We start from the raw sequence: 17888 nt of genomic DNA on the forward strand, positions 1-17888 counted from the left end.
AATGACATCCTCTCTGATCCACTTGTCAGCATCATGGTATCAAGATTCAACTCTTCCTTATTAAGCCCGCTCAGGCCAGGGTAGCTGCCCTGCTTTCCACACACACAGACACCCAGCACACATCTGACTGCAGGAGACACAACAGGAAAGGGAATGACAAGTGGCAATCCACAGGCACTCTTTTAAGAGCCTAAGAACCTTGGTGAAGGTGCCAGCCCTTGGTACAACGGATCAGAACTAGCATCTGTCAGGTCCTTTAAGTTCTCAGTGGAATTCCTCTTTCCTCCCTTTCCCTTCAAAGCTGTCATGAAAGACAATGATTTAGATCCACAGTTAAGACCTATCTAATTCCTAAAAAAAAATAAAATAAAATAAAAAAGGTCACTTGGATTAGCATATGTTTAAATTTGCATTTAGTTGCTATTCACATCCACCTTACTCAGCAGTTGAGTATATTTAGTTACCGTAAACTGTGAAAGATAAAAAACAGAGTAGGGATTACCTTTATTTCCACTAAGGCAGCTCAAGTGTGTTTCTTGAAGACAGCTACAAAGCCAAGTTAATCTAGAAAAAAACAATCTGTGGAAGTTCATCTATTTCATATATAGGAACTGTGTACATTATATCATCAAGGATCTGCAGGAAGACTATATAAGTAATTTGCCTTTTTCTTAACCACTTCTCCTCCCTTACCTCTTAGGATAAAGGATTTCCCTTTAAACTGGGAAGCTGAAACAGTGACTGTCCTGCTATAGAGACAGGATTTTAAAGAGCCAACCAGGACCCCGAAACCCCAGTAGATATCCTTAAAAACAACAGCAGTCCGTCAGTGTTTGATGCACTTCCTGATTAACAGTAAGAGAATGGATGTTTGTATTACAAGGAGACTAAACCCAGGGTAAACATCGACTGTGTAGGTAGAGTGGACTTAAAAATTAAATGCTCTTCAGCAGTTCAGCTTTTAGATAGCAAGACCCCCCCCAAAAAGGGATATTCAAAAGAACAATTGACTCATTTATTTTCATCTTTTATTATGAGCTAATACCAGGATGACATTCAAATGTCAGATGGCACAATTAAGACAGTCTTGGTAGGAATTATTCCAGCATTCCCAAAATTACAATTTAGTACACGAATGGCATCAAATTGTATGCATCACTCCCACAGCGAATTATGAAATTCTGAGTATCTTATACCAGAATAGGTTCTGCATCAAATGGGAAATAAAAACTGCTGGTAACACAGCTGACCTATGAACCTTTTGAGATAATGACCTGCAGAACAGAACAGTCCCCTACTTAACATCTAGTAAAAAAAAATATGACTTTTGTTCAAGTTTAATACTTTTATATGGTTAGCCACAACAGGTATTAACCTCAGTTTTACTATATTTTTGTAATGCTACAAAAATCCTATAAAATCAAATTATAGTGAATTTTTCAGTGATTATAATTAAAAAAGCGCAGCTTGTACAAAATAAAAAAAATAAGATTCTATACTCTAATGAAAAATTTAAGACATTTTTAAATGAACAAAAGAAAGCACTTGTTAAGCTCTCCAATATTCAATGCATTCTGCACTTATCTGAAATAGCCAGACGGGAGCTAGAACTCCACTCCCCTTAGTTCACGACTAGTAATTTTGACACTATTATATATATATAGAGGATCTATGTCTGATATTTTTACAAATAAATACAGGATAAACCATATTGCATAGTGTGTGCTTTCTGTCTGAGTCACACTCCAAAAGTTTCACAGTTATGGTAGGGAATTAAACTTACCACCTATGGGATGAAACCTTGTCAATACATGAAATTTACTTGTAAAACTGATGAACTGTAGTTTTAATTAATCAGTGAACTCAGACAAACAACTCTTGCCATTCTTGCCAGCCATATTAAACCAATTCTACTGGACAATTAACATCCAGCCAACCAAAAAGCAACTGTTAGCTGTAGCTAGGACCAAGAGAGATCTGCATCAAAAAACATATTGTTTCTAAAGTTCCTTTATCCTCAGTAAACATGTTGGGAAGCTGATGTCAGTAACTGGCACAGAGAGGCACAGCTTCAAGTGTTGCATATTTGCAGATATGCATTATACAAACACGTATCAGCACTTTGATTTCAGTTTCACAACATGTCACCAGTGGCCCTATTACCAAATGAAAAGTGGTAACTTGCCAGGACAGTTTATGTCACTATAAGGTAACTTGATTTTCCTTGTAAAACTCAAAAAATAAATTCTCCAACAAAAGCCTTGTCGTGAAGAAGAAAAAAAAATGTACTTCTTTTTGCTCACTCATAACCATCATTTGTTGGTTCTTTGTTGGTATCGACAAAATATCGATCAATCCCTCTGACTTGCACATTTGAGAAAACAGCACTCTGATTGGATTTAACATGGTAGAGAGTTTTATGGCTTGGATCCTATGGCTCAAAAAGATTCAGTATACACAGAGTAAGCAGAATCTATTAAAAAATCCCTACTGTTGTGAAACACTAGAATTTGCACAGTTTGACTAAAGATAAATGCAACGTGTGGCAGGCAAAAAGTGACAGGACTTGTATGCAGTTGCATGATCATATACACACACACGCACACACCATACACACGCTAACTAGTGTAAAGCTCTGCAGATATTAACCCTTTCACCAGCTATGTTCATGGAAATGCTTTCTTTAAGGCAGGAAGTATTTAAGTAAGATAAAGTTACCTTTATTTTATTCTTTGTACCTGTAAGTCATTTGTACAGATTGTGACAATTTCAAAAACATAAATAGTGTCCTTAGAACATGTTTCCTAAATTAAGTTGCTAAAGTTCTGACCCACTGTGGAAGACATTCACTGAAAGGCCATTTAACACTTTTCTCATACAATCAGCAAATTTATTGCCCCAGCATAGAAAAAAAACTGTTGATAAATTTAGAAATGTATCATGGCAGGGAACTCCCATTAGCAAAATCTGATTAAAAAGAAAAAAAAAGAAATCCTCAAATTCTTACCCACTGGTTAGAAAAAGGTTTATTTTCTTACAGCGTGTAGAATCTGTCTTTCCTGTGCGTTTCTACTGACCTTGTATTCCAATGCACTTTTTCCTGATCTTTTATATGGGTAAGAATCTGAACATACTCAGCTGTCTCCATCTAAGGATTAGCGTATACAAAAGTGATGTTTCCCAGTGAAATGTCTGCTGAGGACAAGGATGAAATAAGCAGGACACGTGTGTGAGCCCATGGCTTCCAGTTAAGCCTAGAACATAGCAGCACTGCCGTTTGATTAGATCCGTTTCTTTTTGCAGGAACAGGTATTTCAGCTGGGTAAGCAAGTGAAACAGTTCTCTCCCACCCCACATTGCAAAGTTGGTCATCTAGTGATCCGCTTACTGATTTGCTGTTTCATAAGGAGAAGAATCAGAACTAGAGCTTTTTTCACAGCAACCAATTATTTTGTATTTTAATTTTGGGATACTTTCCATAATGAGCTGATTCAAAAAATCTATTTGAAAAATATATATATTTTTATATATAAAAAACCCTCATTATGTTTTGACTGTGAACTACCAATTAGTTTCATCTTTCATCTTTGATTCCACCCTATTGCAGGAAACAGCTTAACCAAGCTTGCATGCTAATTATTCCTCAGATGCAAGCATGTAGGCATTTCGTATTTTGCCTAGTGAAAGGGCTAACCCTCCTTGACACACTCATGACTAGACCAGTGATTCTGAAGCAACATCCTGACCCTTAATACTGTCAGTTTCAAGCTATCAAGCTGAAAAATCCTTGATAAGGTGAGAAGATGTCACTGCGAATCAGTTAGATGATGTGCCTAGAGTTCTGCAATACCATTTTCTAGAGTTTTTTTATGCACCATTGATTGACAGAAAAAAAAAATCCGTTTTGCTTTGCTTTCCAAGTCGCTCTGTGCAATGACTGACTCTTTGATACTGTCACTTTTTAAAAGTAAACCATACCAGCCCTCGTCTTTCAACATCAAGGGGGCTTATGTCCGTTCCTTGGTTTCCACCTTCAAAGGCTTAAAAAAATGGTGTTGTCATAGATTCATGCGCAAGTGCTCTGGTCGTTTGGAAATCATGGGAAAAGCTTGTTTTTTGTATGGCCCAGAGTTTGGTTGCCGGATCGGAAGTGGTGCCGAGGCCTCTCCACAGACTGTCACATCCATTTGTTCTATTCCGCTTGTCTCCATTGGATATTCCACAGGTGTCTGAGTATTTGATGCGCCGGCAGAAGCACCTCTTCCCCAGAATTCCCCAGGGGAAAACTTTACAGGGCTTTAAAACAGGAAATACAAAAATCAGAGATGAAGATAGGCACAGCACCAAGGTACGTCCTTTACACTGCAGGAAGCTGAACTCAAATGCCTATTGAGAAGCATTTCTAATTCTTCCTTCCAGTCCCAAAAGTTTAAGAAAGTTTCCATGTCTCATTTCTACCACAATCTCTGGGGTGAAGTAAAACTCTCTCACTGGAGTAGTGAGGATATATTTCTAGATGACTGCAGAAGGGATTTTTTTGTACTAACGTGATTCTTTAGTGACATCTTTAAGATGCTGTGAAACAATTCTAGAAGGCTGGTGTACCAAAGTCACCAGACTCTGAGGTTCCCTCAGTGCTGAACAGCAAGCACATTAGTATTTGTGTGCCAAACACCACGGATTTGCCTCTAATAATGTTGTTTGTAGAATAGCATCAATACTGCACTTCTGATGGAAGTGATGTGCTTACTGAGAACTAAAATCTAGTGCAGATCTATTTCAGGTACTTGCTGAAAAGCATATTACAAAAAAGAGAGGGTAAAAAGACAAAGCAAAGAGATACCTGACTGGTGTCCTGGGGCTACCTATGAATCTGCGAGGTGATCGGATTTTTGGTTCAAAGGAAAATTTCTCTTTCACGCTTTCAAGTACAGATGGAGCCACGTATGTAAAACCCTGCAAAACAGGAACGAAGGCACTGTCACTTCCAGGCAAGGTTCAACTTGTGCAGTTTTGACTGGCATGAAATAGTGAATGAAAATTATAAAAGCAAGAGTAAATGGAGACGTAAGAATTTCTACTCACTTCCTGAAGCAAACAACAGGACTTTAGGAAGTTCCTCATCCGGGTGCCTGCACACCCCAGCTATTTCTACTCAGATCACAGATTCCCAGAGGCATACTCAATTCAATTAATTTTGCTCTATAGAACGGACACTGTTCTTGCTGCGAGACTATGAAAGCAATGACATGTCCTGGGTTCATAACACAACTATGAATTAGAATGCTGACATTTCAGAACGTAAGCAACATTTGTTGGCTGTTTTATCTGTATAAAGAAAGCGTCAGCAATAACCGAAGTATCTTCAAAGTCCTTAGAATATTTCAAACCTGTTGCAGAATGGGTGTTTAAAATTATGACAGTTTGCTTCAAGTATCAGGTGTTAAGATTCACTAGAACTAGTTTAGCTGATATGCCCTACTGTTCCCAAATAACACTACATACCTCTCCACAGTCCTTACGCACTTGGCCTTGGCTCACTTACCAGAAAGACCTGGTTGGCACTTTCACTGAGAGTAGAGTCATCTGGGCTATCAACTGGTGTCTGTCGTGTAAACTTTGAATCAAACTGGCTCACATCCTCTTCAGATTGCTTTGCAAAAACAAAATGATTAAGGGTTTATATTACAGATATCAACCAAATGGCTTAGCGGTGATCAGTGTAGCCTCTGGATGGAGTTCATTCCATAGGTTTTTGGCAGAGCTCTGCTGTAGTAAAACCCTGGAGAGGTGTCGGAATCCTGTCGCTGCCATTGGGAGGTCACTATGGGCACTGACACTGAGAAATAAAGGCAAGGGGGAGGGGCAAAAAATTATGGATCAAAAAGGAACACAAAAAGATGCCTTTTTTTAAAAAAAATCTCAAATTACAGACAAAAACTTTTAGAAATGTAATGTCAGCTTCTTGCAAGTTCAGCCCTTGTCACAACTCTAGTATAGAACAGTTGCAACTAGTAGTTTTTGGATGCCTCTCCAGATAATTTCATCCCACTTTTGCAGATACAGAGGTGTTTATACTGTGAGGGACAGATGAGAAGTCTGGAATAAGTGACTATGAAGAATATGGTTTAATTTAAAGAATAACAAGATGTAATTCCATGATCTAAGTGTAACTGGAAAGGCAACATGTATTCATTTATGCAGGCCTCCACCCTACCATGAAATCGCATTTTCAAAAATCATCTGGTTTGTGCAAGTAATCTTCATAATTTTTGCTAATAACAGGTAAACCCCAAACTATGTTCAGATAATACACTTGGAAATACCAGTCTTGGGTCATTCTGAATTTCATTCAAGATGGCAGGCATAAAAGGTCTGGAGTCCCCATGCTGCAGTATGCTCAACATCAGTGATGCCTATATCAGTTTAAGGTGAGATTTTTTGAGCAGTCTGGAACTATCAGGGTAGCAATACCCATTGCTGCTCTAGCTAACTGTACCCAGAGAGGAAAAAAAAGACACCTCACACTATGAAAATACTAGATAAGATAATAGAGGCTTATTCATCACATCACTGGTTTGAGTGAAACTTTAATTACTGCCTATAACACACAAAAGATGCATTGTAAATATTAATAAGCAAACACAATATGCTTCATTAGGGGATTTCATTTAGTTTTGCTTAGCAACCATTTATCATCTTAGTTTCAACTACGTGCTGACTTAGTTTAATGTTTAGAATTTATAACATTTATGTTTACTGACTTCCTGTATAATGTTTAGAAGCAGAAATTCAGAGGTAACTGCACTCACAAGTCTGTTTACCCTATAGTTTAGAAGCAGGAGGAATTAAAACTGAAGCAGAACCTTCTTCCTCCAGGAGACTCAGAAGAATAAATTAGCCCTTAGCTGATTTTTTTCCACCTTCTCACATAAAAGAAACAAGATCCTATTCCAGTGACCAGTGACTCACTACTCCAGTGAGTACCGTGACCACAGAGTAGTAAGACAGAACAGCGTGCTCATGACAGCCAGTATTTCATGCTCTTTGGAGACTTAAAAAGTTTTTTAATGCTGATACAGCATCAGTTCTCAGGAGAAAAAAAAAAAACCATGAGGTAGTATAGATCAGGTGGTAGATCTGCTATCTTTATTTGACAAGAGTGAATCTGAGAACCAGAACCTGAAGGTGATGCATTTAACTATTTAAAGTACCAGAAACCAGTAGGCACTTCAGTTTGCCAGAATTAACGTTTGTAAGTTTTAGATTCCACATTATTTAAGACCTTCACTAAAAGCCTTTTCTTAAAGATACATGGAATATCTCGCAGTGTTCTAAGTACATACCAATAAGGGTTTAAAAGGAGGTTCCACCTTTCGTGCCAATAGCTCATCCCAGTTAATGTGTCGGAAGAATGGGTGAGCCTATAAGGGTGAGGAATAGCACAGTCATAACCCGCCTTCTGGGTATAAATCAAGAATCAAGCAGCATGTTTTTTCAGACCTTCTCTGTGGTGTCTTTCTTTCCAAAATCACATACGGGTCTACTGTAATATATTCTGCAGCCCTACATCAGAATAGCTGGAAGAGCTGAAAATTCATAGCATGCCTCCAGGTCGAACAGCATATGTCCCTTTCATGTTTTCCTTTAAAGTATTAGAAAAAGCCAATTTACATGCAAAATATTTTTTAAATTTAAAAGTTAGATATCTAAAAATGATGATACTGCATTAATGACAAATTATCAAAACTGAAATAAGGATGACTCTAATACATTGTTAATCACACCACAAAAAAAAGGTCAAGCTGGAAGCAACAAGAATCAGGCCTCTACCTTAACTTCCAACCATGCAACGCTGAATGCAAACTAATGCCACTTTTCCCTTGGAAAAGCTACACTAGATGCAAGGGCTGGCAGGTTTTTTGTCAGACTGCCAGAGTATCGTTGCTCTTATATTGTTGACTATACAATTAGCATTGTGCAACTAACAGAAAAGATTTACTGGAAGAGAGAGCTAAAGAATAGAAGTTACTTTCCAACTCTTGTAATTATCAAATAGGTAGACAGCTGCTTCTGTTAAGCTTTAAAGGATCCATAGTTTGATCAGCTGTCACATGGGTTTGCCTCTTTGCTCGTTACACTTCAAGACAGACATACTCTCTGTCCCCAATGTACCCTCAAAGCTGTTTTATTTTCAATAAGGTAATTTAAGAATTCTCAAGTTAAGCCAAAGTTACCTGAACTTCTCCAGCATCTCCAGGACCAGCTCCTAGACGTGAAGCAGCATTTCTTTTTAGCAGCTTCATGAGAAATATCCAAAAAGCAAAATTAGTTATACCGTTATGACGAGACTAGTTTTGACATGAATCATCATCTGAATGAATACCGTGCAGAATGAATGCAAAACGATCTGCATGCATTAGAAACCAGTTGTATTTTCAAGGAAAATCACTTTTTGTACCATGCAAAACAAAACTGACTTACTTGGAATAAAATAAGCTTGGACTGAATAGCCATAGTGGTACCATTACATTTCTATTTTCTACATACACATGTAGTACTGACATTCACTAAAATCCTACCTTTTTAAGCAGATCTCTGGCTTCTTGTGTGAGGTAGGGAGGCAAGTTGAGTTTACACTTGAGGATCTTGTCAATTGTCTTCTTTCTATTCTCCCCAGTGAAAGGAGGCTGGAAAGCACCATTGATATGGGAGGAAAAATACAACTTGTTCAGATCTCTTATTTGTGTATACAGAACTCACTTCAGTAATTTAGAAAGCAGATAAAACTACTGCAAATGGGACTTCCTAATAACGGGATGAGAGCAGCTAACAACAGTAGTCAGCATCAGTGTAGCTGTGTTTTAGTTACTTCTTACTTGCAGTCTGTATATATACAAATGTATATGTATTTACACATGCATCAGAATTAGAATACAGGTAACTACAAAAGCTACAAAGAGAAATACATGCAATTATAACTGTGCACCTACTGCTCCAGTCAGCATGTCATACATTAGTGCCCCCAAACTCCACCAGTCCACAGCACGATTATGCCCACTCCTCATCAAGATTTCAGGGGCCCTATAATCAGAAAAAATGAAAATATGGAAGTATTTTAACAAGCTTAATTCTAATTTTGACTACAAATTTTCAAACAAAACCACACTTATCAAGTAAAATTTCCCTTAGTGACTGAGCATAGGAACCATCAGTTAAAAAAGGCAGAATTTAGTCTTTACCCCCCAACCAGAGTAATACTTTTCTATTTCATCATGCAGCTCACATGTATTCAATTGTTCCACAGAACGTGTGTGTGACTGTTCCATCATGAATGGATTCTTTACATAATCCGAAGTCAGTCAATTTTACATGACCTGAAATTAAATATATAAAATTTAAGACTCGCCAGAATTCTGAGATTTGTGTAACATTAAAAAACAGGAATTTTTAACATGGATACGTAGTAACTCTGAACTACTTCCACATATCTTCAATAGTCTGACAAAGTGATACAGCTGTAAAACAGAATGAGGCAATCACACTTGCAGATAAAACCTCTGCATTACACCTGCATAAGAAGCCATTGCCACTTGAAGAGAAACAAGACAAACTACCAAACCTTATTCACGTATAATGTATTTAAAGATTGTAGAGCATCACTCAGGTAACAAAATAGGATATCAAGTGTTACTGCTTTCTTCAAGGTTCAGAGAACCTTCAACAAATTGTAAAGTGTCCTGAGTAATTCAGAATAAAGTTGTCTTTGTAGCAAGTCAGCCGTTAAAAAAAATGCCTGTGTCTCTACACATACAACTTGCAGCTTGCTGCGACCTGTTAAAGCCAAAGAAGCTGTGTTTTAAACAAGCAATTAGCTTTGGCAATTCTTCAGTTATACTGAGAAGGATAAGGAACATGCCCATGTTCTAAAGGAAAATCACGTAACAGTGACAAGTTTTGACCTTTGAAGAACTGTTTCCTAATGACTGGTAACGTAACTGTTGCTGTATTTCTACCTTGGTGATTAAGCATGATATTTTCTGGCTTCAGATCACGGTAGATGATTCCTTTTTGATGCAAGTGCCCCAGTGCCATTGAGATTTCTGCCAAGTAAAAGCTGTAAGGAAACATACACCACAAAATCAGACGTATTCAATCATGCAAAGCATCTTAAGCAGCAAGGCTATTACGTACATAGCAACAGTCCCTTGAAAGCATCATTAGAAGTGTCTGACAGAATAAATGAGAGAAACAATGATGCCTTTGAGGCTGTTTTGCTAAAAGGCATACACACTCCAAGATAAACTACAAAATGACACCATTAGCATTAGACTTACCTGTTCAGTAGCTATCTTATCATGCATATATTTGGAGGAATCTGAATTTACTAGTGTTTGAAATGCTTCAATCTGTATTGCCACATCTAGATGGCTAAGTGGAAGAAAAAGTAAATGAGGCTAGGAATGTAATGGGCAGCAGGCAGAGTACATCAAGGCTTTTCTAAGGCATTACTGCCCTGCACAGACATAACTAGTCAGTTCTGTGAAGCCTAATCAATAAGGGACAATTTCAACTTGTTTATATGTAAAATACCACTACTCAAAAGGCTTTTTCTCCTTCATTACCATAATTACCTTTATCACTTCACACACAAATACAGCCATTGCAGTGAATGGGCTGCCCAAGGAAGTTGGGAATGCTCCATCCCTGGTGTTCAAGGCCAGGGTGGACAGAGCCTTGGGTGACACCGTTTAGTGTGAGGTGTCCCTGCCCATAGCAGGGGGGTTGGAACTAGATGATCTTAAGGTCCTTTCCAACCCTAGCTATTCTGATTCTATGACTTGGAAATTCTGTAACTGGCTGGTAGAATGGTGTGTGAATAGAGAAGGAAAAGAAATTTATATCAAGTCTTTCACAATCTTTTCTTCATCACCCAAACCACTTCCTTTACCACAACCATACGGAATACAGCCAGCAACCAGCAATGGACCCTCTTCTGTAGGAAGACTGGAGTTACACCAGCACAAACTGGTAAGTACAGAACACACGTATCTTCCCAAACCCAGTTAACTGCTCTTTTCACTAGACTATGAAATGGGTAAGTAGTTTTTCAAGTTAGAACATACAGTTTAAACACTTGAAAAAAACCCAAAACTATTAATTTACCAGAATTGTTTCACTTACCAGGCTGTGTCTTCCATAAATATCCCTTCTCTCTCTAACTGCATAAATAGTTCTCCTCCTGTCATGAGTAAAATCATGAGATTATACTCTAGTTAAGGTATTCTTTTTTAGTCAGTCAAGTCTTACTTTCTAGAAGAACTATAATCAACAGGTATTCTGTCCTGCTCTACAAAAAGCTGTTCCACAAAAACAACTGAGAACTTGCTATCCTGTTAATTCTCAGAATTCTAGCAACCTAAAGAAATTCCAAAAGAAATTCCAGAAGAAATCAGAGCATGTTGAAAAAGCCAACAGCATTTCTGTCCCTCCTTATTCTGCTGTTACAGCTTAGGCAAATTTCTTCTAACCTGCGTCCTGTTTTCCTACCCATGAAATAAAGATAAAACTTTCTTGTTTCACAAAGAATCTGCAAGGACTAAAATCTCAGGTACTCTGTATGACTGTACAGAATCTAAGTGTGACATAGAGGAATTACAAGCCTGATGGAAGAAAAGGTACAGAAAACCCTCCTCTCATGTAGTGTTATGAGAAATAACTATTTACATTTCATTCATTTTTAACACACTGAATTAGAAGGTTTATTAATGTGATTCTGTGTATTTCACTACTAACCAATTTTACATCTTAAGACACCGTGCCAATAGTTAGCTGGCCTTCTACAGGTAGACTAAGAAATCCAAATTCTTGATTACGTAAGACACCTATAAGCAGGTAACAGAATTTCGTATACTGACCACTGAGATACTCAAGGATGAGGTAGAGTTTTCCACCAGTCTGAAAGGCATAAATTAAGTCTACAATGAAGGGATGTTTTACTTCCTCCAGTATATTCCGCTCTGCTTTTGTATGAGCTGTATCTTTTGCGTTCCTTACAATCATTGCCTACAAAAAGCAGAGATATGTCAGCACAAGAACATGCTAAACAAGGCCACCACAATATATACATAACGTGAAAGGTTCCGTGTGGAAGTTGAAGTTATTTATTTCATAGAATTATAAGATAATGTAGGTTGGAAGGGACCTCCTGGCCTATTTAAGCTATCTGCTAACAACTGCACAGCCAGAACAATTTCAAGTTTAATTCTAATTCCAACTGCACCCCTGAATAGAGGATAAAGTTTATTTTTGGTAAATGAAATAATCAGATAATTGTAAAAGCTTAATGGAGGGGCACATTATTTTTTTTTACATTTAAGCTGTAGTGAACTGTGAACATTCGTTACCTTTTTAAGAACTTTCATGGCAAATATTTTCCCAGTGTTTGCTCCAGTTACTTTTCGTACTTGAAATACCTACACAACACAATACAAATGCAAACACGTTATGACCACATTTGCCATCAGAAGTTAAAAATCCAAGCTCTGCAAAAGAGAGACGAGATGACCCACAAACTGCACCACTACCTGAAGAGCTAGTGGTCTGAACCAGGACCAGGCTGGGACATTCCCTACTGCCACCAGCTGGCGAGGTTCTGCCAAAGGACTTCAGTCCAACAGCACCAACCCTTTAACTGCCTTCAGTGTAATAGGGTTTACTTCTGGAGAAAAGAGTTCCTTACCTTTCCATAGCCACCTTTGCCAAGTACGCGCAGTAACTCAAAGCACTCTGGGCGGATCTTTTCTGGACCTCTGTTTACACTAGTCTCTGAAATCTCAAATTTTTCACAATGTTCCATGCCACTGGATAAAACCGAAACAACAATATAAGACTATCTAATACTCAAAAAATCAATCAACTGAAACTAAGCAAGCAAATTACTTTCTGAAAAGCATACAGTGTATCTGATATCGCTATCAGATGTTTTATTTTGGGGCGTGCAAAGCAGTAAGTTGCAACTTGCACAGGAAAGATTACCTGCAAATTTGGGGGATTTACAGTATCAAGATTTCCTTCAAATCCCTTCATTTTAATGCATAATCTCTGCATTACACCAGAATTCAGTTTAAAAGCCCAAAGCCTCAAACTGACTTGGATGTTTGTGTAAGACCTCAAGTAAAGACAAGGCAAGTTGTGTTTAAGTTTCAGATCATATTCAGCAACCCCAAAAGTCATGGTAACACTCCTACAACACAAATATTTTGCAGAAAAAGCTGCAATACAAAAAAAAGTCTCACAACTCTGAATATGCCACAAAAGACTGATCCATAATTTAATGATGCTTCTAGATTATGCTACAGTTCTGCAAAAGACGTAACAGATTGAGCCTGCTAAAGTAAATATCACTGCTTTCTTCTCACAACATAGTAAACTGAAACAATCTGGAAATCTACAAATCAAGTAATGCTAAAGGTAGCTGTCTCCTGAACTTCAAATCAGAGCTTCTGAAGTCTCATTTGCTTCAGACTGCTACGCAGATCTGCCACTGGAGCCTTTAGAGCATGAACAGAACATACATGTTCTGCAGACAGTACATTATCTTCAGATTACAAATATCGTCCAAGCACAAGAGATACGTTGGGAGAAACAAGGATTAAAAGACAAACAGCAAGTTTGGACAGAATTTGTTTTTATTATTATTTCAAGATACAGTTCACAAATTTTTATCTGAAGAAATACTGGAAGGACTAGAAACAACTCAAAATTGAACAAGGGTAACAATTTTTTTCTATTTAACTTAACAATGTAGCAAAATTAGAAGTTATATATAGTTGGCATAAATGATACGGAACATTTTCTAGCAGCAACTTACAGGTCATATTGGCCAACTCCTCCATGGTCCATGCTCTCACTTAATTGACCCTGGGGATGGGAGGGGTAGAAGGAAAATTATAAGAAAAAAAAGCAGAGTTAAAAATGTGTTTTACGACTTCTTAAATTATAACATAGGTCAATATATAATTATGATTTATACGATACAATCAAACAAGCCAAAAGACCAGGAATAAGAACTTAGCAGCAGAAGATAAGAGATCTACAAAGGTCTGTGTGAGATTTGCAATACTTCCACAGTGACACAGGAAACCACTGTTTTACCTGACTGCATTGAGACTCAACCGCTGAAATACTAGAGGTAAGAACTTTGCACCCCCGGGGTGAATTTGAAAAACACTGATGCACTGCATTTGTTTTAACAGTTGCTCTTATAGACAGATTTTTAAAACATATTACAGTAAAGGTGGTGTGAATAAAGTAACCAGGGTTTCTACACACTAGAACAAATAATGTAGTGAGAACGTTTTCTCCTGTATTTTATCCTGTATTGGCAAATCCCAATACTAATGAAAGACTAAGCTTTACTCTAATGTTAAATACCCTTCCTGACCAATATCATCCAGATAGATTAATGTATGCAAACGTTACTAACGAAGGTTCAAGCACTTCAAAATCAGAACTAGTCAGTTCAAAAGAATTTACTTTGATTCTGAAGAAAGATTTTCTTCAAAGAATTTTAAACATGATCCCTTATGCAAGATAATGCTTCCCTGTAACTGTGGCTCTAAGAAGTGCAAACCAAGCAGACAGCTGGAATGAACGCAAATAGAACTTAATGGACAAGCTGCTAATAAGCTTTAGACTATACATTAACGTTTTTATTTTTAAAAATAGGTACAAAAAAATAACAACCGCAAGTGAGCGAGGAACAGCCTGAAATCTGCAGGCTGGATACCCGTATATTGAGTGAGATGGGAAATTTAGAGAACCAGAAGGGGAAAAAAAGCAAACATGGAGATCTGCTTTCTGCATTTTCAACTGCTACGGAGGTGAAAACACTGACCCAAGAAAATCAGAAACTTTCAACAGCTTCCAAACTATTTGAACATTAAAGTCTACACAGGCTGGTTTACTTTGGTGGGCAATCTAGAGGGAGATTTTAACTCCTGGTTTCACCTATTAGCACCACAAGCAATTATGGCATCCAAAAGGTCAAGTTTGCTTCCAGGCCAGAGAGTTGCTGGCTTGTATAGTCTGGATAATATTTATTAGGGAAATCCAGATTATCAACATCTGTTTGGATGCCAAGAAACCAATTACAAATCAACAGAGAATAAACACCCATTCCATCCCTACAACAGCTTCTCAAGTAACCCAAGGGTTCTGGGACAGTTTACACATGCGTTTCTCACTCCTGTGAACTATGGTTTTCATTCTCAGTATTACTTTAAACAAAATTCACTTTAGACACCATTCCACTACTTTCAGGATTTCTTCTTGTTTCTCAAGCCCAAGAAATGTAGCGGTGGTCTGGCTGGGAGAGTAGCAGATCTTTAGTCTGTGGCTATACGTGGCTCCATTTCTTACAAACACAAAAATTAACGCTGCTTTTTTTCCACCACAATAATTAGCACAACAAACCATGCACCTTAGGAATAAAGTGCCCATTTAAACGATTCTGCATTTTTGCTACAAAGCCCATGCCTACTCAAAACTACATCTGACCTCTCCTTGCTACTCCTAGGCTCAGAGCTTTCAAGAGGTACCAGGGACCAGCACCACAGAGATCTGACAAGCTAGTCGAGACTTTACACCTTGCTCACTTCTAGTTTCATCTCAACTACTCTGCCTTCAATGTCTTTCTGACGCACACCTACAGAGATAACCTCCAGTTTCCTCCTTACATGTTCCTGACACTTCCCCTTCTTTGCTGCTCTTATATTCCTCTGCTTTTCAGTTCTAATTTCAAGACCACTCTTACTCTCCTTTCTGTGTTTGCCAAAAGGCACCTCAAAACCACATCAGGTTGCCAATGCACATTCATGTCCACATGCCATAAAAAAATTCAGTCACAGCAATAGTTTTAAATTAAATAACAAATTAATTTTTTACTTGGTCCCCAAGATGTATTTGGGAACATGAGATAGAACAAATTCAACTTTCTTGCCACCCCCCTCAGAACCTGTTCTTGGCAGCATTAATGGCGTGATGCAAGAGACATTGTTTTAAGCCAAGGACTTTATTGATCACTGAGGTGACAGACAGTGCTTTTCCCTGTAGGCTGAGAAGCTTTTGAGCTGCCGGCTGTCAAACAATGTCCCTAAAGTTCATATGCAGTGTGGGTATTCCAACTCTGATAAGAGTATCCGGTTATCTCAAAGACACCAGGGATGTCATTAGGATTTAAATAGCAAAAAATAATTGCAGTAGCAGTTTAAGCAACAGCAAATGTTTAATATACAAAACAATATAAAAAAGCAACAGCAACACTAAAAAAATATATACAGAGACCCTGTAATAAAATTTCCCCAAAGCCTCAGCAGGATCTGTAGGAACATTTCCGTTCTACGGTTACAAAACGACAAACTGCAGATTACAAGGTGAACCGTTCAGGGAAGCGTGGGATGGAGATGCACGTTGATCCACAGAGACATCTAACAGCGCTTTAAAGCTCTGCGTTTAATTTTGGCGCTAGAGCAACCGCTTTGCACAGTTCCAGAAAGGTTTGCGTTTCTGCACTGGCGTTAGGACATGCGGCAATAAAAAAATAAATAAAGCAAACCACCAAAAACCCCAACCAAACAGAAAAAAAAACAAACGCAGCGCGCTCTTGCGAGGAAACGCAACGCAAAACTTCTAAGGGAAAAGCTGCTGCAAGCCCGGGGCAGCCGCCACCGGCGCGACATCAGCGCCCGGTGCAGGGCACGACGCCGCTCCCCTAGAGCGACCGTCAGGCTCCGGCCACTGCCGGCCGTGGGGCCGCCGCAGCTGTGCTGTGCTGCAGCGCGGGCGCCTCTCACCAGGCCGGGCGCGGTCGCCGCCTCACCTGTTCGGGCCAGGGCGGCGGTCGCCGCCTCGCTCCGCCTCACCCGGCTCCCGCCCCGCCGCACGGCCTCCGCCCGCCTCCGCGGGGTCCCCGCCAGGCCGCATCGCAGGACGTCCCCCGGCCCGGGCCCGAGGGCTGCCGCCCGCTCCTTGCCCCTCAAGCCTGCCCCGCAGCGCCGCACCCTCCCCGCGCCGCGCCGGCTCGGGCTGCCCCTTCTCACCCCCTCCTCCAGCTCCTCGTCCGAACCCGCGTCCTCAGGCTGGTCCAGGTCGATGTCGAACACGCCCGCCATGGCGCGGGTGGGAGCCGCGGCACCGCCGCCCCTTCCTGGCTGCGCTGGGTGCACGGGGCCTGGACCGCCTCATGGGCCCGCACCCCCCAACGCCACCGCGGACGCCATCATCGGCTGGCCGCACTCAGCGCGCCTGCGCCCCCGCCCCGATTCCGGGCTCCACGCATGCGCACAACTCCTTCCGGCAGCGGCTGGGGCCGGACTGAGCGTGCGTGAAGGGAACGCGGCGAGGTGGACGGGAGCGGTGCCGGCGCGGAGCATGCGCGGTGCGCGCCCGCCCGCCCTGCTCCTGGCATAGAGCATGCGCAGAGGGAACAGCGAAGTCCCTGTCGAGGAGCATGCGCACAGCCCTTCATGAAGCCATGAGGACCGACCCTCGCACCCGGCCTGCCCGCCACCTGTTCTGAGCATGCGCGAAGCGGGCTCTTCGAAGACGCGTCTCGGTGCGCACCGGTGGGGAAGGGCTTCGCGGGCTGCGCATGCGCGGTGCCTGAGCGCCTCAGCGCGGGCACTCTGAGGGGCCGGGGCCAAGGGCGGCCGCGGGCGCTGGAGCCCCGCGAGGGGGAAGGGGCCGAGGGACGGGAGGCAGGCAGGCACCGGGAACATGGCGGCCCCGGAGGGCAGGCGGCCTGCGGTGGGTCCCCCCCACACAGATGGGTGGCTGCAGCTCCGGAGGGGAGGGCGCCTTCTCGGCGGAGTACAGCGATAACGGGC

The 17888-nt window shown here is 40.6% G+C and overlaps 1 protein-coding gene across 4 annotated transcripts; it reads right to left on the minus strand.

The window, feature by feature from the left end:
- Window positions 1-1011: 1011 nt before the first annotated feature.
- On the minus strand, window positions 1012-17284 carry RPS6KB1 (ribosomal protein S6 kinase B1). Of its 4 annotated transcripts, XM_061470554.1 has the most exons (15): window positions 17103-17267; window positions 13874-13923; window positions 12743-12863; window positions 12408-12476; window positions 11919-12066; window positions 11185-11242; window positions 10017-10117; window positions 9287-9377; window positions 8994-9084; window positions 8583-8690; window positions 8238-8300; window positions 7347-7424; window positions 5546-5653; window positions 4844-4956; window positions 1012-4296 (listed from the first exon to the last, which is right to left on the minus strand). In XM_061470554.1, the coding sequence occupies exons 1-15, from the start codon at window positions 17172-17174 to the stop codon at window positions 4059-4061; spliced, it is 1509 nt and encodes a 502-aa protein (XP_061326538.1). In that variant the 5' UTR covers window positions 17175-17267; the 3' UTR covers window positions 1012-4058. The 4 variants fall into 4 exon arrangements, 2 of the variants coding, with proteins under 2 accessions (XP_061326538.1, XP_061326539.1); XR_009746446.1 differs by lacking the exon at window positions 1012-4296 and having other exon boundaries at window positions 4916-4956; window positions 5546-5839; window positions 17103-17275; XR_009746447.1 differs by lacking the exons at window positions 1012-4296; window positions 4844-4956; window positions 5546-5653; window positions 7347-7424 and having other exon boundaries at window positions 8990-9084; window positions 17103-17276.
- Between the last annotated feature and the right edge of the window lie 604 nt (window positions 17285-17888).

This window comes from Pezoporus flaviventris, unplaced genomic scaffold, assembly GCF_033815535.1.
Source record: "Pezoporus flaviventris isolate CSIRO_AGI_PZ_B2104156 unplaced genomic scaffold, CSIRO_AGI_Pfla_v1 ptg000063l, whole genome shotgun sequence".
Classification (NCBI taxonomy): domain Eukaryota; kingdom Metazoa; phylum Chordata; class Aves; order Psittaciformes; family Psittacidae; genus Pezoporus; species Pezoporus flaviventris.

Bases quoted from the DNA above. Each gene is read 5' to 3' on its own strand.
- RPS6KB1 (XM_061470554.1), bottom strand. From the start codon at position 17,174: ATGGCGGGCGTGTTCGACATCGACCTGGACCAGCCTGAGGACGCGGGT. The intron at 12,067-12,407 runs GTAACGAATGTT...TGCTTTTTGTAG, and splicing joins CCATGAAAGTTCTTAAAAAG to GCAATGATTGTAAGGAACGC. The intron at 4,297-4,843 runs GTATCTCTTTGC...CCTGTTTTAAAG, and splicing joins AGCCCCAGGACACCAGTCAG to CCCTGTAAAGTTTTCCCCTG.